This window comes from Carcharhinus amblyrhynchos, chromosome 16 (genome assembly GCF_965287045.1).
Source record: "Carcharhinus amblyrhynchos chromosome 16, sCarAmb.v2.hapA, whole genome shotgun sequence".
In the NCBI taxonomy this organism is placed as follows: domain Eukaryota; kingdom Metazoa; phylum Chordata; class Chondrichthyes; order Carcharhiniformes; family Carcharhinidae; genus Carcharhinus; species Carcharhinus amblyrhynchos.
The window spans coordinates 36,183,463-36,207,936 of NC_137339.1; the positions used below are offsets into that span (position 1 = coordinate 36,183,463).

The 24,474-nt window shown below is 43.6% G+C and overlaps 1 protein-coding gene across 1 annotated transcript in view; it reads left to right on the forward strand.

The window, feature by feature from the left end:
- The window catches only part of LOC145353960 (breast carcinoma-amplified sequence 4-like), a 41,860-nt gene that overhangs the window by 10,841 nt on the left and 6,545 nt on the right, over window positions 1-24,474 (forward strand). Inside the window, exons 2-3 of the mRNA XM_080204997.1 lie at window positions 17,108-17,179; window positions 22,379-22,480. Of these exons, the coding sequence (XP_080061123.1) occupies window positions 17,108-17,179; window positions 22,379-22,480 (174 nt within the window). The remainder of the gene's footprint in view (window positions 1-17,107; window positions 17,180-22,378; window positions 22,481-24,474) is intronic.

The following is a 24,474-nucleotide window of genomic DNA, read 5'->3' on the forward strand; positions in this document are numbered from 1 at the left end:
GATGAAATTGTTGATATTTGTTGCATGGGAAAGAAGTTGAGACATTTTAGAATGGTGGATTATTTTCCAGAGTGTTGTTGCTTCTTCATCGCTGTTGTGTTGAAATGAGATGATGGACTTCATCACTGTTGTGTTGAAATGAGATGATGGAAATCCTTGAATTGGAGAGACATCTGATCATTAGTTGATGTGTGACACAGGGATCTAATTACAGAAAGATGAATAAGATTTAGCTAGTACATGCTTGTTAATACATTTTTGACCTTTTTTATTGAGGTTATCACCTATTGATTAGTTTATTTAAAGAAAATGATGTGTAGTTTGTTAATTTCATTTATGCAACATTGCTCAATTTGATCCAAAACGCCTTCCCCCATTCCCCCCCCCCACCCTTTCCCCTCACCCCCCGCCCCCACCCTTTCCCCTCACACACCCCCCCCACCCTTTCCCCTCACACACCCCCCCCACCCACCCTTTCCCCCACCCTTTCCCCCCACCCTTTCCCCCCACCCTTTCCCCCCACCCTTTCCCCCCACCCTTTCCCCCCCACCCTTTCCCCCCCACCCTTTCCCCCCACCCTTTCCCCCCCACCCTTTCCCCCCCCACCCTTTCCCCCCACCCTTTCCCCCCCACCCTTCCCCCCCACCCTTTCCCCCCACCCTTTCCCCCCCACCCTTTCCCCCCCACCCTTTCCCCCCACCCTTTCCCCCCCACCCTTTCCCCCCACCCTTTCCCCCCACCCTTTCCCCCCCACCCTTTCCCCCCCACCCTTTCCCCCCCACCCTTTCCCCCCCACCCTTTCCCCCCCACCCTTTCCCCCCCACCCTTTCCCCCCACCCTTTCCCCCCACCCTTTCCCCCACACACCCCCCCACCCTTTCCCCTCTCACACACACCCCCCACCCTTTCCCCTCTCACACACACCCCCCCACCCTTTTCCTTCCCCCCCCCCCCCTTTTCCTTCCCCCCCCTCCCTTTTCCTTCCCCCCCCCTCCCTTTTCCTTCCCCCCCCCTCCCTTTTCCTTCCCCCCCCCTCCCTTTTCCTTCCCCCCCCCTCCCTTTTCCTTTCCCCCCCCTCCCTTTTCCTTCCCTCCCCCCCCCCTCCCTTTTCCTTCCCTCCCCCCCCCCTCCCTTTTCCTTCCCTCCCCCCTCCCCTTTTCCTTCCCCCCCCTCCCTTTTCCTTCCCCCCCCCCTTTTCCTTCCCCCCCCTCCCCTTTTCCTTCCCCCCCCCCTCCCTTTTCCTTCCCCCCCCCCTCCCTTTTCCTTCCCCCCCCCCTCCCTTTTCCTTCCCCCCCCCCTCCCTTTTCCTTCCCCCCCCCCCTCCCTTTTCCTTCCCCCCCCCTCCCTTTTCCTTCCCCCCCCCCCTCCCTTTTCCTTCCCCCCCCCTCCCTTTTCCTTCCCCCCCCCTCCCTTTTCCTTCCCCCCCCTCCCTTTTCCTTCCCCCCCCCCCCTCCCTTTTCCTTCCCCCCCCCCCTCCCTTTTCCTTCCCCCCCCCCCCTCCCTTTTCCTTCCCCCCCCCCCTCCCTTTTCCTTCCCCCCCCCCTCCCTTTTCCTTCCCCCCCCCCTCCCTTTTCCTTCCCCCCCCCCCTCCCTTTTCCTTCCCCCCCCCCCCCTCCTCCCTTTTCCTTCCCCCCCTCCCCCCCCCCTTTCCTTCCCCCCCTCCCCCCCCCCTTTCCTTCCCCCCCTCCCCCCCCCTTTCCTTCTCTCCCCCCCCCCCTTTCCTTCTCCCCCCCCCCCCCTTTCCTTCTCCCCTCCCCTTTCCTTCTCCCCTCCCCTTTCCTTCCATGGCCCTTGATCTTGTGGGAGGCCCAACGCTGGCCGCATGAGTGTCTGAATGCATTTAATTGCACTGGGTCTCCCCCACAGAAGTGACACAGGGTTCCCAGCGGTTCTCCAAACAGGAGTGGTGGTGGGGGATGGAGGCTAAATTTCACCTCAGTGACTGTGCAAAATGTGTTTTTGATAACTTAAATATTCATATGTTTAATTATATTTTTTAGTTTGCTAACGAGTGAAGTATTTTACCTTGCTTAGATATATAAACCAAGCCAGATTGAACTTGAGAATAATTAGTCTTGAATGTAATCATCTGGTACTAATCTATTTCAAGGATTCAAGTGCCAGTTCTATTGTTTAATTGATATGCTCCTCAAGTGTTATCATTCCTCCTCTCTCTCTCTCCCCCCTCACCACCATCAGTTATCAGACACTGTTTGCATTTGCAATCTGTATTTGTATGTTCCTAATTTTGGGGGTGGTGGTCAGAATTGTAGCTGTCAATCCCTTTTAATGTTATTAGCTTGGAGAATTAGAAAATGGATTACAGTTACTACGCATTTATAGGGATATAATTGACACAGATTGTTTAAGATTACGTTTTTGATATACTTATTTAATGAAGAGGTGAGGAAGTATAGAGCAAGTATATTTTGTGCAAAATCTTTTGCCACTTTTGTAGGAGAGAACATTAGTTTCAGGAGAATTTTGATATTTTAATTTTTCTACCAACAGTTGGGACATGCACACAACCACCACACACATGCACACACACAGCCATGGTGCTCTGGTGACATCTCCATTATGCTCCTCTATAAGAAGTAAATGGGAGATTTTATTTTGCTAACGAGCGAAGTTTTTACCTTGCATCAAATTACATCAAAATATGTACAGAGGTGTGTTAGAGCCACCGGATCTCCACAAATACAACTGTTTATTTTCCTATCATATTACAGGTTTTGCTAATGTCAGGTGGTTCTGAAGTTGTGGTCCCTGCTATTCCTTATGAAATTATTCTAGGCATGTGAGATGTTTCAATTACTGAAGTGGCCCAGCTGAACTTCAGAATTTCCCAAGCCATCTAAAACTACAAGGATTATTAAAAGACTTTTAAGAAAAGTTGATGAATATTTACTCTGTTCCAGTTGTTTATCTCAACTCAGTGGGATCTAGGGGGGGTCCCCTCGAGGGCTTGTGAGTTTGCTATCAGGTGGATCGGTTGGACTAAAACCTGGTGTTGTCAGACTTTTTACTCTGTCAACCTGGCCAGTATTTACATGAAAGATTATTTGGTCATGATAATGTTGGTGTTTCTTGAAGCTGGCGGTTTAGAACGGAGTTGAGGAGGAACTTCTTCACTCAAAGGGTGGTGAATCTCTGGAATTCTCTGCCCGTTGAAGTGGTGGGGGCTGCCTCGCTAATATTTTTAAGACGCGGGTTGATGGGTTTTTGATAAGCGAGGGAATTAAGGGTTATGGGGAGAGGGCGGGAATGTGGAACTGAGCCACGACAGATCAGCCGTGATCTTATTGAATGGCGGGGCAGGCTCGAAGGGCTAGATGGCCTACTCCTGCTCCTGTTTCTTATGTTCTTATGATCCCTGTACTTGTCCATGCTTCGGATTTTCTTCTGGGTCTTTTTCTGTCTCGCTCTTTGTTTTGAGACATTCTTCTTAGTTTAGGACCTTCCTCAGTCATTACTCAAATGGAGCATCCATAGAAGACCCAAGGCCATCTGGGAACTGAAATTCTAGACCTCTGACTAGCAAGGTAAGTATTTGTGTTTCTTAAAGCCCATACCTCTAAGGAATTGGATTGACTGTAAATGCATTTCATGGCTATACAGCCAGAGGAGACTTGCATCTGTCTTATTCTGAATTAGATCTGAACTCTGAACCTCAGAGGTAAGAGGACAGTGCTCACCACCAAACTGCCCCATCCAATTTTTATTATCTTTTTTGCATGTTTTAGGAATTAAAACTTAGCCACCTTGTGGTGTTAGCTGTTAGGAGCAAGTTGAATCACAGAAATGTTATGTTACAGAGGAAGGCCATGCAGCCCATTGTGTCTACGTCAGTTCTCCAAATGAGTATTATGTCTTAGTTCCACTCTGCTGCCTTTTCCCTGTAATCTTACGTATTTTTTAAATTCAAACAGTCAACTAATGCCGTTTTGAATGCCTCAATTGAACTTGCCTCCATTATACTTCCTGTCAGTGCATTGCAGACCCAAATCATTTGCACTATGAAAGTATTCTCGCATCATATTTGCTTCTTTTGCAAATCACTTTGATTCTTTGCACCTGGGAACAGTTTCTCCCCATTGATTCTCATGATTTTGAACGCCTCCATCAAATCTTCTTTTCGTCTTCTCCTCCCAAAGACAACAGTCCCAACCTCTCCAATCTATCTTCATAACAGTAGGTTCTCACCCTTGGAACCATTCTTATAAACCTCTTCTGCTCTCTCTCCTTACCGTGTGGTGCCAGAACTACACACAATACGTTAACTGATGTTAAGTGTCTTTTACAGGTTCACCATAATCTCCATGCTCTTGTACCCTACCCCAATATTAATAAAGTCCAAGATACTGAATGCTTTATTAACAGCTCTCTACACTTATCCTGCCATCTTTAATGACTTATGCACATATACACCCTTTGATCCAAAAATCTATTTACATAGCTACAGTGTATTATTAGCCAATAATAATTTTGAGCAGAGATAGAATGATTCAGGAAAAATAAATAATTGTTTTTCGCAGCTGCCAAATTGATTGCTTGCAGATAGCATGTTTAAGATGCTAGAGTTTTTTTTAGTAACAGTAAACTGTAGTGACACAATACTGGTTATAACATTAATGGTGACACGACCTCAATTGCACTTTTTAAAATCTTTATCTGCCTCTCACTACCAATACCAGTGATATAATCAAATGGATAATGTACACCAGTTATTTTTATAGCCTTGAATTGACAAATTTTCTCCCCCAGGTTAGGATTTTTGGTTTGCATTTTTAGTCAGAGGTAATTAAAATGACAAAAACCAGCTGTTCTATATCTTTGAACATAAAAACATGTTATGTGAGTGCTTTTTTTCTTGCAGTTGTTTTGAAAGGTAATTTTTGTAATTAAGCTCGCCATTATTGCAAAGTCTACCATTTTAAAATCAAAGTTCTAAATAGCTGGGCTGTCCTATGGCACGTTTAGTGAACTAGTATTTTACTATGCATTTTTTAAAAAATGTTCTTCATTGAATGCATCCTGTTTTTTGAGATTGTAGGAGATAACTAATCCAATCATACTTTCATCACTTATAAGAAAAGCCTTTATTGGTGACAAGGCCTTTTAAGAGAAGTCCAGCTAAATTCCTGTGGAGGAAATCGATCAAACATAATACGTTGTTTGATATACTCCCAATTTTGGCTTCTGTAGTAATAAAGTAGTTGAGCTATCAAAGAAGTTTTATAATAAAGTTAAAAGCATCGCTAAATAGTAAACATTCATGTGTAACTCATTCCTTTTAAGTTCCTGAAACACAGAAAACAATAAAGCAATGCTCACAAATCTCTGTTCATAAATTAGAACATAATTCTTTGAACCGGTGTTTTTTTTAAAAGGTTTTAAAAAGACCTGTATTTATATAGTACCTTTCACTACCAAAGGACATTGCAAAGCACTTTACAACTAATGAAGTACTTCTGAAGTGTAACTTTTGCAGTGTAGCAAACAAGGCAGCATATTTGCATGCAGTCAGCTCTGCAGGCTGCAGTGTAATGATCAGCAATTTGTTCTTTTTATGATGTTGATTGAGAGATAAACATTTGCACAGATACAGTGCATAACTCACCTATACTCTTATTTGGGATAGTGCAAGATAATCTTTTGCATCCATCAGAGAAAGCAGACAAGGCTTCTGTTCATTATTTCCTCCATCGGATGACATTCCTGACAGTAGACCACTTGTTCAATGTTGCATTGGAGTGTCAGTTTGATTTTTGTGCACAAGCCCTCAAATGGGACTTAAATCTGCAACCTCTAATCAGAGGTGAGAGTGTTACCGACTGAGCCCTAGCTAAATGTTCACCAAAGATTATCTTCCCTTAAGAGGTCCAATAGATAGACTTCCCCAGACTTATTGGCACATGATATGACTTCTTAGCTGCCAGGAAATCAGCAGCCTGACACTGTACCTCCTTAAGTTTGCCTACTAAAAACCTGACTTCCTGCTCCATTTACATTTGTATTTCCCATTTACTGTTTTGAATTTTGTGAGGCTGATTGTTTGCCCTGGCAGGTTTTGGTATTTTTTGTAAGATTGGACATTGGAAGTTTCCATGGATTTGAGATTAATGCATTTGTTTAAAGTTTATTTCTGGCCTGCAAAACTCCATGATATGGATCAAGTTGGACCCACAAAGACAAAATGGCTTGACCCTCCTGTTTAGATTGTGTGACCATTATATTTTTTAATATATTTAGAATGCTAATAAAATAGACAAGGCTATAGACAGGTGCTGGAAAGTGGAATTAGAATCGATAGGTGTTTGATGGCTGGCACAGACACAATGAGCCAAAGGACCTCTTTCTGTACTGTAAAGCTTTATAAGAACATAAGAAATAGGAGCAGGAGTAGGCCATCTAGCCCTTCGAGCCTGCCCCGCCATTCAGGAAGATCATGGCTGATCTGTCGTGGCTCAGTTCCACTTTCCCGCCCTCTCCCCATAACCCTTAATCCCCTCTCTTATCAAGAACCCATCAACCCGCTTCTTAAAAATATTTAGCGAGGCAGCCTCCACCACTTCAACGGGCAGAGAATTCCAGAGATTCACCACCCTTTGAGTGAAGAAGTTCCTCCTCAACTCCGTTCTAAACCACCTCCCCTTTATCTTGAGGCTGTGCCCCCTAGTCCTACTGTCTTTTTTGAGCGGGAAGAGTCTCTCCACCTCTATCCTATCCATCCCATTCATCATCTTATATGTCTCAATGAGATCTCCCCTCATTCTTCTAAACTCCAACGAGTACAAGCCTAGTTTATTCAGCCTCTCCTCATAGCTCAATCCCCTCAACTCCGGTATCAGCCTAGTAAACCTCCTCTGCTCTCCCTCCAGGGCCAAAATATCCTTGCGCAGGTGCGGCGCCCAAAACTGCACACAGTACTCCAGCTGCGGCCTCACCAATGCCCTATACAGCTGCAGCAAGACCTCCCTACTTTTATATTCAATCCCCCTCGCTATGAAGGCCAGCATCCCATTCGCCTTCCTGACCACCTGCTGCACCTGCAAGCTGGGTTTTTGCGATTCTACCTTTGACATTTGCTGTAAATCTGTTGTCAGATTGTACACTTCTGATTTTTTTTGTGTGCAGGTGAAATTTCCAAAATTGAAGTCTAATTTAATAAATGTGAATTTGTTTTGTGTCTTATCTCATGGTTAGAATATCACAAGCCACTTTATAGCCTATAATTACTTTTGAAGAGTAAAGTTTTATTGCTTATGTGAATATATTTATGGGCAGCACAGTGGCATGTGGGCAGCATGGTGGCACAGTGGTTAGCACTGCTGCCTCACAGCGCCAGGGATCCAGTTCAGTTCTGGTCTTGGGTGACTGTGTGGAGTTTGTATTTTCTGCCTATCTGCTCAGGTTTCCTCCCACAGTCCAAAGGTGTGCAAGATAGGTTGATTGGCCATGCTAAATTGCGCCTTAGTGTCATGGGGACTAGCAAGGTAAATACATGTAGTTACGGAGATAGGGCCTGGATGGGATTGTTACCAGTGCAGACTCGATGAGCTGAATGGTCTCCTTCTGCACTGTAGGCATTCTATGATTCTACGATAGCAAAGTTGAACGAAATTTGACAAATGATCAGTTAATCCAGTTTGGTGAAGTTGGTTACTAGAAGGATGTTGACTAAAACATAGTGTTTATGCTCTTGTTCAAATTTAAAAAAAAATTCTTTCAAGGGATATAGGTGTCCCCAACTGGGCCAGCATTTATTCCTGTCCATAATTTGCCCTTGAGAATTGATTGTAAGCCACTCTCCTGAATTACTGATAACAATGCTATTAGAAAGGAAGGGAGCGATTCTCCCAAAAATGTTCTAAGTGCTGAATTCGCAGGAAAACTGGTGTAAATCACAATTATTTTTTTCAGACTCGAATCTCCCACACTGTGTGCGACGCAGAGGTCACAATTGTGAATATCATTAAAAGCTCATGAGCAGGCCAATTCACACCAGAGTCTTAACAGTTCCGGACCTCTGCAGTAGCCCCGATCTGTTAGCCTCTGGTTTGCTGGCCCGCTCAATCGCTGGCCAGCCTTGGACCCCTGCAGTCCATCTCCTGCCCCTCCCTCCCTCCATGGCGCTATCGCAGCCCCCGCAAGCATTCCTGGGCCAGCCCTGACGTCTGCCCAATGCCTGGTGGGCAATGCCAAAGTACCCCCAGGAATGCACGCTTTGCCCCTTGAGCAGTGCCAGGGGGCACAGACCGGCACTGCCAGGGTGCCTATGTCCAGGGAGCACCAAGCCCCTGCTGCCTAACCCCTGAGGGGCCCCCAATTGCCCCTCCTTCACTCCAGTAGGGCCGTCCCACTAGTTTCCTGGAAGTGTGGAGCTACTCTAAACCCTGCCGGAGTGAAATTGTACGGGCGGGGTGGGAGATACTACCGGGCCCAGAGAATTCAGTCCTGAGCCTGATATCACATTCAAATAACATTAAAAATAGATTAAAACTACTAACCTGCTGTTCCCATCAGTTTCCAGTGTAGTCCCGACTAAGCCACGTGCGAATCCTGCAAATCGGCGCACGCGTTATTCTCCCGGCCCAAGCTGCCAAAAAGTTAGTGGTTCGGGATGGGAAAATTGTGGCCAAAGTCCCAGGATTTTGACTTAGTGAAAGAACAGTGATGTAGTTCCAAGTGTGTGGTTTGGAGGGGAACTTTCAAGTGATGGGTGAACCCAAACATCTGCTGCCTTTGTCCTCTAGAAGTAGAGGTTACAGGTTTGGAATTATGCCACAAGTTCTTTTAATGTATCTCAAAATAGTCAGACCAGGCTTTGTGTTAATGTCTCATTTGAAGGGCTTCATCTAAAAATACAGCACATCCTCAGTACTGCACAGAAGTCTCAGTCTACATTACGTGCTCAAATCATGTCTCGGGAGTTGAATCCACATTGATTCCCATTATTCATTAGTCTATTTAAGAATAATATCTATCCTTTGTTCCAAATTAACATGATGGTCTGTGTGATTAAAGGGATGGAAAAAAATCTTAAACTGTTTGGAGTCCTGGTTTGAGAAGCACAAGAAAGATTGTTGTTGTAGCTGGAAACCAGTCATCTTGATCTCAGGACTTTCATAGAATCCCTACATTGTAGAAGGAGGCCATTCAGCCCATCAAGTCTGCTCCCACCCTCTGACGGAGTATCTCACCCAGGCCCTGTCTCTGTAACCCCACATATTTACTCTGCTAATCTCCCTAACCTACACAGAGGAGCAATTTAGCATGGCCAATTTATCTATCCTGCGCATCTTCAGACTGTGGGAGGAAACTGGAGCTCCTGGAGGAAACCTACGCAGACGCAGGGAGAATGTGCAAACTCCACATAGACAATGACCCAGATCTCTGGCGCTGTGAGGCAGCAGTGCTAACTGTGCCACCTTTGCTGCAGGAATTCCTTATCGGGCAGCGTTCTAGTCCAGTCATCATTTGGTGCTTCCACAATGATTTTCCTTCCAACGTATGGTCAGAAACAGGATGGTTACGTTCAACAACATTCACAACACCTTGGATATTGAAGCATTCTGTACCCATGTTCAGCAAGGCGTACAAAGTTTAGGCTTCGACCGTTATGTGTCGAGTTTTGATTTGATTTGATTTGATTTATTATTGTCACATGTATTAACATACAGTGAAAAATAACAACCAGAAAGAATGCTTTGTATGGTCCATCTGTAAAAGTTGGTGAGAATTGTAGCTGACATGCCAAATTTCCTTAGTCTTCTGAGAAAGTAGAGGTATTGGTGGGCTTCCTTAACTACAGTGTCAGCATGGGGGGACCAGGGCAGATTGGTGATGATCTGGACACATAAAAACTTGAAACTCTTGACCCTTTCTAGTTCATCCCTGTTGATGTAGACAGGGACACGTTCTCCTTTACGCTTCCTGAAGTCGATGACAATCTCCTTCATTTTGTTGACATTGAGGGAGAAATTATTGTTGCCTCACCAGTTTCTCTATCTCATTGTTGTACTCTGTCTCATCATTGTTTGAGATCCGTCAGCAAAGTTGAAAATCGAATTGGAGGGGAATTTGGCCACACAATCATAGGTGTGTATGGAGTGTAGTAGGGGGCTGAGAACACAGCCTTGTGGGGCGCTAGTGTTGAGAATGATTGTGGAAGAGGTGTTGTTGCCTACCCTTACTGATTCTGCTCTGTGAGTTAGGAAGTTCAGGATCCAGTCACGGGGAGGTGCTGAGGCCCAGGCCCCGGAGTTTGGAGATGAGTTTCGTGCGAATAATGATGTTGAAGGCCGAGCTGTAATCAATAAATAGGCAGTCTGACATAGGTATCCTTGTTATCTAGGTGTTCCAGTAATGTGCACAAGACACAAATGACTGGCAATGACCACCTTCAGCAAGAGAGAATCTAACTATTCTCCTTGATATTCAATGGCATTATCATAGCTGAATCCCCCACTCTAAGCATTCTTTGGTGGTGGGGAGAGAAGGGACACCATCAGGCTTCATAATACACAGGGGCGGCTGGCAATTTTGCCTTCAAAAGACCCAAAATGCCTGTGAAAATGCAATTACTTTAGCAGCTAATCAGAGAAAGGTTGTTACCATACATTGCAGTGATACGCTCACAGATTCAACCAGCAGCAAGCATCAGAGAGAAACATTCTGTAATTGGTGGAGTAGCGAGCAGAAGGAAAATGAGTGGCTACGATGAGAGAGGTTGGCAGGCCAGTGTGTAGAGGGTTGGGGGCAGGCAAGACAGTTGGGACCAGTGGATTTGGGGGGGTGGGGGGCATAATTATAAATTTGTGTCCTAACTACCTTTTAAATAATCCAGTTTGTACTTCTGCTTGTTGAGTGAGACAACTTAACAGTTAAAAGCAGCTTGACCAGAGAAAAGCAGCTGCCTGTGAGAAGCTGCTACTCCTGATAAAGGTATCGAGGTGTATGTATGTTTAAGCAGCTCCATCTGCCTTAATTACACTATGTACAATTCAAGGCCTCTCTACTAGCCTTAAAGAAATAAGCAAGTTTTGATCAGCAGCTTGAACTCAGCATAACACTGTATCTCTATCTTTGTGAAACAAAAATCATGTATTTTAATTAATGTCTAGCCTATCAATCCACTTCAACCTATTACCCATATTTGGAGGTTCGAATGCCTTCACTTTAAAAAGCCATCCTTTTTTAACATCCTGCTAAGAATCGCTATTAATTTATCTGCTCTTAACTTTTTTTAGTATCCATGGAAATACATTAACTTGTTTATGTGAAGTGTTTGTAACAATCTTGATAAGGGAATGTAATTGTTTCTATAACTGCAATTGATGTCTAAAAGGATGTATTATTTATTCACAATGGAATGTAATCTTTGGGGGGCTAGAAATCAGGAGATGGACATTGGTCTCAATTTACGTGACCAACATGGCAGAGGTTACAGAGGTGGGGTGACACCAGCTGACCTTCAGTCTTAACCAGTGGAAAAGCTTAAACTGAACTATATCCTAATACAGAACCAGAGACTGTTGAAAATAAGGATAAAAGTTGAGAATTCAGAACCTTCCTTGGCACAGTTTCACTATTGCTTCTGTGGTGTAGTTCTTCTGAGACATAGTTCAACATCTCTTCAGAGGCCGAAGGAAAAAGACATTGTCTGTGCTGTCAGTACTTGAGGGAACCTGGGCTTGGGAATAAGAAGCTTTCTTGCTTTCTTCGCTGCCTTTTCTTAAGTATATCTACCTAACATCATACTTAATTCACAAGTACTGATTGGTTGTACCTTGGAGATCATGGCACAACTAGGATCCTTTTGCTGTAACTTAAGAATTTGAAACTTGAATATTTTAGTTAAGAGTTATATCTCAAACTCCACCTGTTAATTCAGCAATCTGCTTTCATATGCCCACTTTATAGCAAAATTAACACATTGGTCACTTTGAGTCAAACGTACCTTCCACACTTTTTAAACTACGTTGAGAAGCATTTATCTTTTCGTTTCTGCCATCACCCACATGGTAATTAGTGTTCTGTTCATTATCACTTGCGTTACGTCTTGAGTTTTTGTTTGGGTGTGCTGCCACCTATGTGTTTATGGATAGTTCATAACTATCTGCCACAACAGCAGCATTCAATATTTCAGAAATTTTATGGTTTTCTAGAGGTGGGACTTTACTTCGAAAGCAATATTTGAACCATGTTTTTGCACTGATAGCACCTCTATAAGGTTTTCAAAATTTTCAAGTTTCATGGTTCCATTGTTTGCTGGAGCAGACGAGTGATGGAGCAGAGAGCCAGATAAGAAATTACCTGTTAAAAACCTGTTTAAATAAGTTTAAAGCACTTTCGTAGTAAGAACTCACCTTGTAGAACTGTTTAAATCATTTAAAAGCAGGGATTTGTGGGTGAGCAGGCTTTAAAACAGCGCCAGGTTTAAAAGGAGGCCTGGTGTAGACAGCGGGCAGCGTCGGAGCAGGCAGCGGAGTGAGAGGGAAGCAGAGTGAGCTGTTAGGGCTTAGGATCAAAGGGCTTCAGAGAAAAAGGGCCAGGTAAGTTCGTGTGGAAATTTTCAATACTACTACAGTGAATAATGGAGGGGCATATGATGTGCTGTTTCTGTGTGATGTGGGAGCTGGTGGACCCCAGGGTCCTTCCAAGTGACCATGTCTGCAGTAAGTGCAGGTTGCTGGAGGAGCTCCAGCTCAAGATAGATGAGCTGGCCTCTGAGCTTCAGACACTGAGGCTCATCAGGGGGAGAGAGGGTGCCATTGTCAATGGGATGCAAGAGACATTCCCCCCCCCCCCCGACTGGCTAACCCTAAGGGTCAGGAACAAGAGGGGGCTGCTGAGAGGAGGGAGGGTGGGGACCGGAGGAAGGAGGGAGGGTGGGGACCAGAGGAAGGAGGGTGGGGACCGGATGCCTCAGCCTCTCAATCTGCATAACAGGTTTGAGGTTCTTGCTTCCAGTGTGGATGAGAACGAGGGAGGTGAGGTTGGTGAGCAAACTGCACACAGTACAGTGATGCAGACGCAGGATATAGGCAAAGAGAAGGTGATAAGGCATGTAGTCGTAATTGGGGACAGTGGGGTTAAGGGTATTGACACTGTCCTTTGTCACAATGACAAAGTGCACAGAAGGGTGTGTTGTCTGCCTGGTGCTCAGGTCCAGGATGTCACATCTGGGCTGCAGAGGAACTTGGAGTGGGAGGGTGAGAATCCGGTCGTTGTAGTACATGTGGGTGCCAACGACGTAGGCAAAATGCAAACTGAGGATCTGGGGAGGGAGTATGAAAAGCTGGGAATGGAATTAGAAGTAGAACCGACAAGGTGGTTATCTCTGGGCTACTGCCTGAACCGAGTGCAGACGGGCATAAGGTTGATAAGATTAAGGAAGTGAATGGGTGGCTCAGGGATTGGTGTGGGAGGAATGGGTTTGAATTTATGGGGCATTGGCATCAGTACTGGGGGGGGTAGGTGGGACCTGTTCGGGTGGGAGGGGGTTGGTCTGAACCGAGCTGGGACCAGAGTCCTGGAGAATCGTGTAAATAGGACTGTAGATAGGGCTTTAAACTAATTGGGGGGTGGGGGTGCGCGAGGGTAGGTGACATTACGGGGTCTAAAGTTAAGGAGAGGGTACAGGTAAGGGAAGAGGCTGAGGATGTCCCAATAATAAAGGGAGTAGGGGGCGTGAGTATGGTTGGTGGCGTTCTGGCAAATCGGGTCCAGGTGAAGGCTGGGATGAAGGCACTTTATTCCGAATGCTTCGTGCATTTAGATAAAGTGGATGAGCTGGTGGCGCAGATCAGCACAAATGGATATGATCTGGTGGCCATTACAGAGATGTGGCTGCAAGGTGACAGGGACTGGGAGCTGAATGTCCAGGGGTATCAAGCGTTTAGGAAGGATAGACAGGAGGAAAAAGAGGGGGGCATAGCTCTGCTGATTAAGGATAGCATCAGGGTGGTAGCAAGGGATGATATAGGAACCAAAGAGCAGAAAGTGGAATCATTGTGGGTGGAGATTAGGAAGACGCTGGTGGGTGTCGTCTATAGGCCCCCGAATAATGATCTGGAGGTGGGGCGGGCTGTTAATGCGCAAATAAGTGCGGCATGCAGGAATGGAACGGCGATAATTATGGGGGATTTCAATCTACATATTGATTGGTCGACCCATGTTGGACGCGGTGGGCTCGAGGAGGAGTTCTTGGAATGCTGCCGGGATAGTTCCCTTGAGCAGTGTGTGTTGGAGCCGACGAGGGAGCGAGCTATCTTGGATCTGGTGTTATGTAACGAGGCGGGTAGAATTAGGGACCTTGTGGTGAAGGATCCTCTTGGGGAGAGTGATCATTGTATGGTGGAGTTTCTGGTGCAGATGGAGGAGGAGAAAGTGTGTTCCCGGACACGCGTCCTTTGTTTGAACAGAGGGGAGTACGGAAGGATGAGAGAAGAATTGGCGAATGTTGACTGGGGGAGCGCGTTGGAAGGTAGGTCTGCTGAGGAGCAGTGGAGGATCTTTAAGGAGATCTTTCTTGGTGCTCAGCAGAAATTTATTCCGATGGTCAAAAAGGATCGTAGGAGAGGTAATAAGCCGTGGATAACGAAGGAGGTGAAGGAAAGTGTTAAATTAAAAGCTGAGGCGTTTAGAGTAGCTAAGAGTAGTGGGCGAGAAGAGGATTGGGAGAGGTTTAAATGTCAACAAAGATTGACAAAGAAGTTGATAAAGAAGGGTAGGATAAACTATGAAGCTGGGCTAGCGCTTAGGATAGCTAGAGTTTTTATAAATATATAAGAAGGAAGAGGCTGGCTAGGGTGAACGTTGGACCCTTAGAGGATGAGAAGGGGGACTTAGTGGTAGGGGATGGGGAAATGGCTGAGGCTTTGAATAACTTTTTTGTTTCGGTCTTCATGGAGGAGGACGTGAATAATTTGCCGGGTGTTAGCGATGGAAAGATGGTAGGACAGGAGGGTCTCAGTGACATTATTGTTACTAGAGAGGCGGTGCTCGACAGACTGGAGGGACTGATTGTGGACAAGTCCCCAGGACCGGATGGAATGTATCCAAGGGTTTTGAAAGAAATGGCGGCGGTGATAGTGGATGCCTTGGTGGTTATTTTCCGAACGTCGCTGGATTCCGGGGAAGTGCCGGAAGGTTGGAAAACGGCTAATGTTACGTCGTTGTTTAAGAAGGGTGGCAGGCAAAAGGCGGGGAATTATAGGCTGGTTAGTTTAACATCTGTTGTAGGTAAAACGTTAGAAGCTGTCATCAAGGAGGAAATAGCGAGGCATCTTGAGGGGAGTTGCTTGATAGAGCAGACGCAGCATGGTTTCGTTAAGGGGAAGTCATGTCTGACAAATTTATTGGAGTTCTATGAAGATGTGTCTAGGGCGGTGGATAAAGGAGAGCCGGTGGATGTGGTCTTTCTTGATTTTCAGAAGGCGTTTGACAAGGTACCTCACAAGAGGTTATTGCAGAAGGGAAGGGGGCATGGAGTTGGGGGTAGGGTGTTAGCGTGGATAGAGGATTGGCTGTCAAATAGGAGGCAGAGAGTGGGGGTCAATGGGTGCTATTCGGATTGGCGGTTTGTGACTAGTGGAGTGCCCCAGGGGTCGGTGCTGGGGCCTCAGCTATTTACCATTTATATAGATGATCTGGAGGAGGGAACCGAGTGTATGGTGTCAAAATTTGCTGATGACACCAAGATTGGGGGAACGGCTAATTGCGCGGAGGGTGTGGAGAGTGTGCAGAAGGATCTAGATAGGCTGGGCGAATGGGCCAGGAACTGGCAAATGGAATTTAATGTTGGCAAGTGCGAGGTGGTCCACTTTGGTAGGAATAATGGTAGGAAGGATTATTACTTACGTGGCGAAAAACTGCAGCAGGCGACGGTGCAGAGGGACCTCGGGGTCCTTGTGCATGAGTCGCAAAAACCCAGCCTGCAGGTGCAGCAGGTGGTCAGGAAGGCTAATGGGATGCTGGCCTTCATAGCAAGGGGGATTGAATATAAAAGTAGGGAGGTCTTGCTGCAGCTGTATAGGGCATTGGTGAGGCCGCAGCTGGAATACTGTGTGCAGTTTTGGTCGCCGCACTTACGCAAGGATATTTTGGCCTTGGAGGGAGTGCAGAGGAGGTTTACTAGGCTGATGCCGGAGTTGAGGGGGTTGAGCTGTGAGGAGAGGCTGAATAAACTATGCTTGTACTGGTTAGAGTTTAGAAGAATGAGGGGAGATCTCATTGAGACATATAAGATGATGAATGGGATGGATAGGATAGAGGTGGAGAGACTCTTCCCACTCAGAAAGGACAGTAGGACTAGGGGGCACAGCCTCAAGATAAAGGGGGGGTGGTTTAGAACGGAGTTGAGGAGGAACTTCTTCACTCAAAGGGTGGTGAATCTCTGGAATTCTCTGCCCGTTGAAGTGGTGGAGGCTGCCTCGCTAAATCTTTTTAAGACGCGGGTTGATGGGTTTTTGATAAGCGAGGGGATTAAAGGTTATGGGGAGAGGGCGGGAAAGTGGAACTGAGCCACGACAGATCAGCCATGATCTTATTGAATGGCGGGGCAGGCTCGAAGGGCTAGATGGCCTACTCCTGCTCCTATTTCTTATGTTCTTGTGTTATGTTCTTATGACTGTACACCTCTAGAAAATTCCAGAAGGACCGATTCCATTGCTTTCCTCCAATTTCTAAAATTTGACTATAAGCTTCTGGAAGTAACTCGTGCATTAAGGATAGCAGTCTGAACTGTATTTTAATCTGCAGATTGTTCATCCACAATTGAAACATGTGCTTCCAAATCCATGACCTCTACCACCGAGGAGAAGGAGAAGGGCAGCATATGTAAGGGCAACAATCACCTGAAAATAACCCTCCAAGTTGCACACTATCCTGACTTTGTTAAAGAAGGAATCTTCGTTCAAGTTTTATGTACTATGCAAGGAGAGCTCCTTTTAATAGCCAGTGTATGACATTTGCATGTTATATGAGCAATACCCTGTATTAGAATGGCAGTAATTAGGATAATGAAAATCTACATGGCTCATATATCCATTTTCTATCAATGTGGGCTCATGCAGTGTCTTGTTTTTTTTCTTTTATAGGCTAAGGAACTTGATGAGAACATTGAAGAAATGTTAATCAGACTAGATGAATTTTGTGCAATGCTTGATATGGTAAGTTTCCTATATTTTTAAACCTGACATGATGATAATGGAACTTATGCATTGCCTATTTTTTGGTGGGGGAGGGTGTTCACATGGGGTTTATAACCACATAGACTGCCATAGTTCATAGCAGTTTCTCACCTCCAATCAGAGACTAGCAATAAATGTTGGCTTTGCCAGCAATAGTCATGTCACAAGAACAAATAATAGAAGAACCTAGCATTGTATTGTGTTTTCAGCAGATTTTGCTGACATTCTAAACGGAAGCGCTTGATAAATATCCACCTGTATTGCTGGGCTTTGGGTGGGATGTACAATTTTTTAATTAGAATGTAGAGAATAAACTTTTCAGCCAACTATTTGCATTTAGAAAATTGCACCATATTCCAGCTAGTGTGTGATCTCTTGTTTACGTGAATGATAAATTAAGCAGGTTGATCTGTTATTGATTTTTGAAACTTTTGATATTTTAATTATGGGTTTTATACGCCAACAAATTGTTACATCAGCATCTGCTTTTACATGCCCTATCTTAAGGCAAAATGGTATATTGATTCCCTCAAATCATACATAACCCTTTTTTTGTTACTTTGAGAAACACTGGATACTGCAGAGGCAATGGTCCCTGATAGCATTACGGCAATAGTACTTGTGTGCCAGAACTTGCCGCTCCCCTAGCCAGGCACTTGCAGTACAGTTACAACACTGGCATCTACCCAACAATATGGAAAATTGCCCAGGTATGTCCTGTACACAAAAAGCAGGACAAATCCAACCAAGCCAGTTACCACCCAGTCTATTTTCAATCACCAGTAAAGTGATGGAAGGGCTTGTCGACAGTGCTAACAAGCAGCACCTGCTCAGCAATAATCTATTTAGTGATGCCCAGTTTGGATTTCGCCAGTAGTCATTCAGCTCCTGACCTCATTGCAGCCTTGTTTCAAACATGGGCAATAGAATTCCAGAGGTGAGGCGAGAATGACAGCCCTTGACATTAAGGCCTCGTTCGACTGAGTGTGGTATTAAGGAGCCCTAGTAAAACTGGAATCAATGGGTATCAGAGGGTACATTCTACATTAGTTGGAGTCAAATCTGGTACATAGGAAGGAAGATGGTTGTGATTGTGGGGGGTCAGTCACCTCAGCTCTGGGACATCTCTGCAGAACTCTATCAGGTAGTGTGTTAGGTCCAACAATCTTCAGCTGCTTCAATGATCTTCCCTCTGTCATAAGGCCAGAAGTGGGGATATTCGCCGAAGATTACACAATGTTCGGCACCATTTGCAACTCCTCAGGTACTGAAGCAGTCCATGTTCAAATGCAACAAGATCTGGACAATAATCCAGACTTGGGCTGACAAATGGCAAGTAACATTCGTGCCACACAAATGCCAGGCAATGACCATAATCAATAAGAAACATTCTAACCACTACACCTTGATATTCAATGGTGTTAAAGTTACTGAATCCCCCACTGTCAACATCTTTGGGGTTACCATTGAACAGAAACTCAACTGGACTCACCACATAAACACAGTGGCTACAAGAGCAAGTCAGAGGCTAGGAATACTGCAGCGAGTAATTCACCACCTGATTTCCCAAAGCCTATCCACCATCTTCAAAGCACATGTCATGAGTTTGATGGAATACTCCCCACTTGCTTGGAAGTGTGCAGTTCCAACAACACTCAAGCAGCCTACACCATCCAGGACAAAGCAGCCCATTTAATTGGCACCACATCTACAACATTCAATCTCTTCACCACTGACGCTCAGTAGCAGCAGTGTGTACTGTCTGCAAGATACACTGCAACAATTCACCAAAGATCCTTTGGCAGCACTATCCAAATCCATGATTATTTCCATCTAGAAGGACAAGGGTAGCAGATACAAGGGAACACCACCACCACTTGCAAGTTCCCCTCGAAGCCACTCACTGCCCTAACATGGAAACATATCGCCATTTCTTCACAGTTGCTGAGTCAAAATCCTGGAATTCCCTCCCGAATGGCATTGTGGGTCAACCCACAGGACATGGACTGCAGCAATTCAAGTTGGCGGCTCACCACCACCACCACCACCACCTCCAGAGCAACTAGATGTGGGCAATAAATGCTGGCCAGCCAGCATGCCCATGTCCCACTAATGAATAGAAAAAAAGAAACATCTGTTATTTCATTTCTTCCATCCCCCTCGTGGTAATTAATGCCCTGTTCATTATATCTTTTCCCATCTCTCCAGTTTTTGTATGGGTTTGAAAAGAAAGATTTGCTGCCACTGTTGTGTTTGTGGGACAGTTGAAAACTATCTGTCTTAACAGCAGCTTCCATTATTTTTAGAAACGTTATGGTCTTCTAGGTGGGATCTTACTGCTGCCTGCATAATAAGCCAAAGTGTATGCATACCTAGATAGCTGTTCAATGATGGACCTTGGCATAGAAAAATAATTATGATTCTACCTGTTCAGGTTTATATATGGTTGCCTGGACTGGCATTAAATGAGCACTGCTTGCTGTTCATTAGACTTGCTCTGCCTGTAGAACTTCTGAGTTCTTAAACTGCTACTTGATGTTATCAACCAGTCAAAACAGCTCACTGCCCTCGTCAGGGGATTTAGGACTTAACCCATCAGATTGAACAATCCTCACTGAAACAGAGTCTAAACCAAAATATATAAATTTGAATATTTAATTCAGTGTAAAATCCTATACAAAAAGCCAAATAGAGAGGGAAGAAAGATGTGATTAAGAGAGGGGGTCTAAAGACTCAGTAAACAAAAATTAAAATATAAATATCTCCAATAACCAAAAGCTGCATGAATGAGACTTGACACTTATAAAAGTTTCAGTGGCAGGTTGTTAGGTAATGATTGAGATCCATTATGCTGTTGAAAATTAAATTATGCTTGAATGGAGAAGTTCTAACTTTTCTGGTGTATTTAATGGGTACTTAGTGGGTGAGTACCCCAGAACAAGGCTGTTGCAAGTATGTGACTACTAAGTATCTTGGGAACTGAGCCACGACAAATCAGCCATGATCTTATTGAATGGCGGGGCAGGCTCGAAGGGCTAGATGGCCTACTCCTGCTCCTATTTCTTATGTTCTTATGTTCTTATGAAGGCACCAAAATAGTGAGATTTTGAAGGAGCAGGGCAACTTCTACAGCAGCTTCCTGATTTGTGTGCTGGACTATACATGTGTGGTTGAAGGAAGTTGCTATCTGATTACCTTTATTGATGGCAAATGATGATTGTCAAACTTGGCTGCTGTATTTTACAGGCTGATACAGGTATGTATTTTTTAAATCTCAATTTTTGGCTGTGATTCTACCTTAATTTGATCAATAGCCCTCTTATACTTTGCAGAGAATAAGATGACAAGAGTTGCTCTTAATAGTTTCCAGGAACAAAACAGCAAATCTGGATTGTGTTGTCTTCTGGGAGAGGGTATCATAATATGTTCCATTATATTAGAAGTAGGGTCTGTTAGAAATACGCTATGCATCGAAAGGTTTATATTTGTAAGCGTTGCTCAGTGCCTTGGGGTATTAAGTTGAATAAAAGAGATGTCTAGCGAAATATAGATTTCTGATGAATGTAATGGCTCAGATTTTGTGGTTGTAATGACAGTCAAATAATCAGGAGTTTCCATCATTACAACCGTGAAACTAACAGCAACTTCTGACATCCACATTTGAGAATTTTAAAATGTGGAAATCCAGAAGTTACTGTTGTCTATCTTCCCTCCGCCTCCTCTTCCACAGGGATCACTGTTGAAATCCCCATGGATGTAACTCTAAATTCAACTTCTTTTTTATGTGGTTCCACTTTTTTGCACTATTAATTTCACTGTAAAAATTTTTGATAAAGTTGAGATGTAACTGAGTTTTAATGGCATATCAAGTCATAATTAGTACAGAACAACCACTGTTCCTGAAAAAAAAGTTATGCACTTACGCAATGTCAAATTTCTCCAACAATAGGTTTTTAATTTTTTAATATTTCAGCTTTATGTTAATCCCATGTCTATGTCCCAATCCATACTTTGCTTCATGAAAAATGAGTAAAAAGTGAAGTATATTGTGTTCTTTTTATTTCCTGTGTTTCTGTCTGAGAGAATTCTTCAATGCTTCACCCGCTTGATGACACCATTGCTGGACTCCAGAGGTTCCCTACAGTTGGAGCCAGAATGAACATTGGAAAAGGTGAAATCCATCCCATGACATGTTGTGGAGAGCTTTCGTTAAGATCAGTGATAAGTGCCGTCATTTTGCTACAGATCACAAAATCCATACCAATGCATCTATTGACACCGAAGGAGAGGGATGAGTTCCCATGTGTGCAGGTGCAGCCAGTGACTGATCAAACAAGGACCAGTCTCACAGTAGCAGAGATCGTAACAGCACCGCACATTAATACTACAAGCTCCTGTTCCATGGGCATTAATGATGGGAGAAGTGATGAAAAGGAACAGAACTTTAGAATGCAATTCACAAAGCAGCAACATAAATTATATGTGATTTAAAAAAACGCAATGTATTTGTTCCTTGTAAATCTGTAATTGTGCTCTTAACTGAAGTCCTCCGGTGTAGCGATCATTGTTGTAGTTTTTTGCTGTACCATCTTCACTATTTAAATGTTTTTAAGACATAACATTCAACCTACAGTCTGACCAAAGCATTGTGATTTTAAGCATGATGTTTTCTAGTCAGTTCTATACTCTTCAGTTGTTAATTGCTGATGGAAAGTGGTTAGACCAAATCGATTACTATACCTAGATCTCTCTGAATTTCAGACGTAACAATTTATGGAGTACAAACAGCATTTGTTTTCCTTCCTTTTGAACAATACACTCAAATCAGCCATATGTCTGCTTATTTGCATGTTTCATCTAATAACTGCTTTTATAGATTGTGCCATATCTTATTGAATTTGACCTTTCCCATCTTTCTGCCAAAGAAATTGGCATCATCTGGTACATGTCCTATAATATTAATATTTGCAAGAAAATTTCAAAAAGATTTAGTCTGTTACACCTACCTGATTTCCCTCAATAATAGATGCACCAATGGTGAGTGTAAACATGCAGCTGTTCGTGGCCCTGTCTGTTCGAGCCAGGAGTTAATGATGTTTCAATGAAGTAATGCCTTAAAAATATTCTGATTTGCTGAAATAACTGTATACAGTAACTAGAGTTTTCCATTTCTTACAGATTCGAAATGATTCTTCAAAAATTCTTGACGAAAATGTTCCAAAAATAAAGATCAAGGCCCTGGAAATGAAGAAGGTGTACGCAAAGATTGATAAAATGGAGGTTTGCAACTTTTTTTAAACGGCACTTACTACAACTTAATTAAATTTCTGACTTGCAAATGTCTAAATGTAAAATGGACCTCAGATGGTGGTGCAATAACCTTCTTGAGCTGGGGCATGCATCCTATATCAGATGTGTTTTTCAAGTTCTTGCAAAGTGTTATTGGATGAATTGTTACACTTAACTGAGGTGCCCCAGTGTACTATTGGTTACCTTATTTGAATAGCAGATGGTGTGATTCAGTTACAGTAGTGCAGAAAATAAGAACATAAGAAGTAGAGCAGGAGTAGGCCATCTAGCCCTGTGGAAATTCTAAAGTTTACACCTTCTTTAGTCACTTGGTTCAAGGAGCATTCAGTGTGTAAAATTTGTTGAAGAGAAATTTTAAGAGTTGAGCAGGAGATGAAGAGAATTTAAATTTTAAAATATGTACCTCAGTGGCAGCAGTGTATACCATTTATAAAATGCACTGCAGAAACTCATCAAGGCTCCTTCAACAGCACCTTCCAAACCACCAACCTTTACTACCAGAAAGATACCACCATCTGTGATTTCCTTTCCAAACCACACACCATCATGGCATGGAACTATATCAACATTCTTTCACTGTCACTAGGTCAAAATCCTGGAACTACCTTCCTAGCGTCACTGTGGGTGTACTTGTACCACACGGACTGCAGCAGTTCAAGAAGATGGCTCACCACTATCTTCCTAACGGAAAATATAGGTGGGCAGTAAATGCTGACCTAGACTGTGAAACTCATTTCCAATGACTGAATTTTTAAAAATGAAGATTTGAAAGGATTGGAAGTGGTGTTGCTCAGTTGATTGAAGGACATTAATGAAATAACATTTGATTGGGAGTTGGCTTTGAAATGGGACAGTAAAGAACTTGAAGTCAAGTAAATTAACTCTATGGTGCTTGGTAAACTCTCTTTATTAACAAAGAATCTTGGGAATTGATTACAGTTGGTCAAAACAGAGGACAATCGTTGCCTTACTATAATGTAAATCATACTTACAAAGCTCAGCATTGTTAGAAGGCAATTTAATAATGGACAAAAATAGGCCTTCTCCTGTATTTAAAGAAGAATTTCACCTCCTACCACTTGTGCTATGTAACCAGGAGGGAGCTTTCAGAACTTATTTTAGATCTGATTGTTTGTTACAATTGCAAGTTTATTTAAAAGCTGTAATAACTCCCCTAGTTTCCTCTTGTTGTCTGTTAATTTTCACGTGAGCATTCAAAACAAAACTCATTCATTTTAAATTTCACGAAGCTAAGCAGAAACTAACTTTTTGGTACAAGAGTTACTCTTTTGACCTTTCAAGATATTTTGAAAATTATTTGCTTATTCATCCATCTTTCCCAACAGAGGCACTATATAGTGCATGTGCACAATACCACTAAACAAATCCATTTCCAGGAACTATTTTCGTAAAGTGGGTTGAATAAGCAGCAAATTGCTCTCAGTCAGTACACAGGAAAAATTATTTCAAGAAGTTAACTGATCAAGCTTTTTTTATATATTCTTTCAAGGGATTTGGGTGTTACTGGCAAGGCTAGCATTTGCTGACCATCCCTAATTGTCCTTTAAAAGGTGATGATGAGCTGCCACCTTGAAACATTGCTTTGAATTTTCAGTAGTGGTTTGGTAGTTTTCTTGGCCACTTAAAAGACAGTTAGGAGTCAAGAGCATTACAGTGGGTCTCGAATCATATATAGGCCAGATCAGGTAAGGGGTAGACAAAAGGCAGCTAACTATAGGTTGGTTAGCTTAACTTCTGTAGTGGGGAAAATGCTTGAATCTATCAACAAGGAAGAAATAGCGAGGCATCGGAATAGAAATTGTCCCATTGGGAAGACACAGCATGGGTTCATGAAAAGCAGGTCACAGTTAAATAACTTAGTGGAATTCTGTGAGGACAATATGAGCGAGGTGGACAACAAGGAACCGGTGGATGTGGCGTATCTAGATTTCCAGAAGGCATTT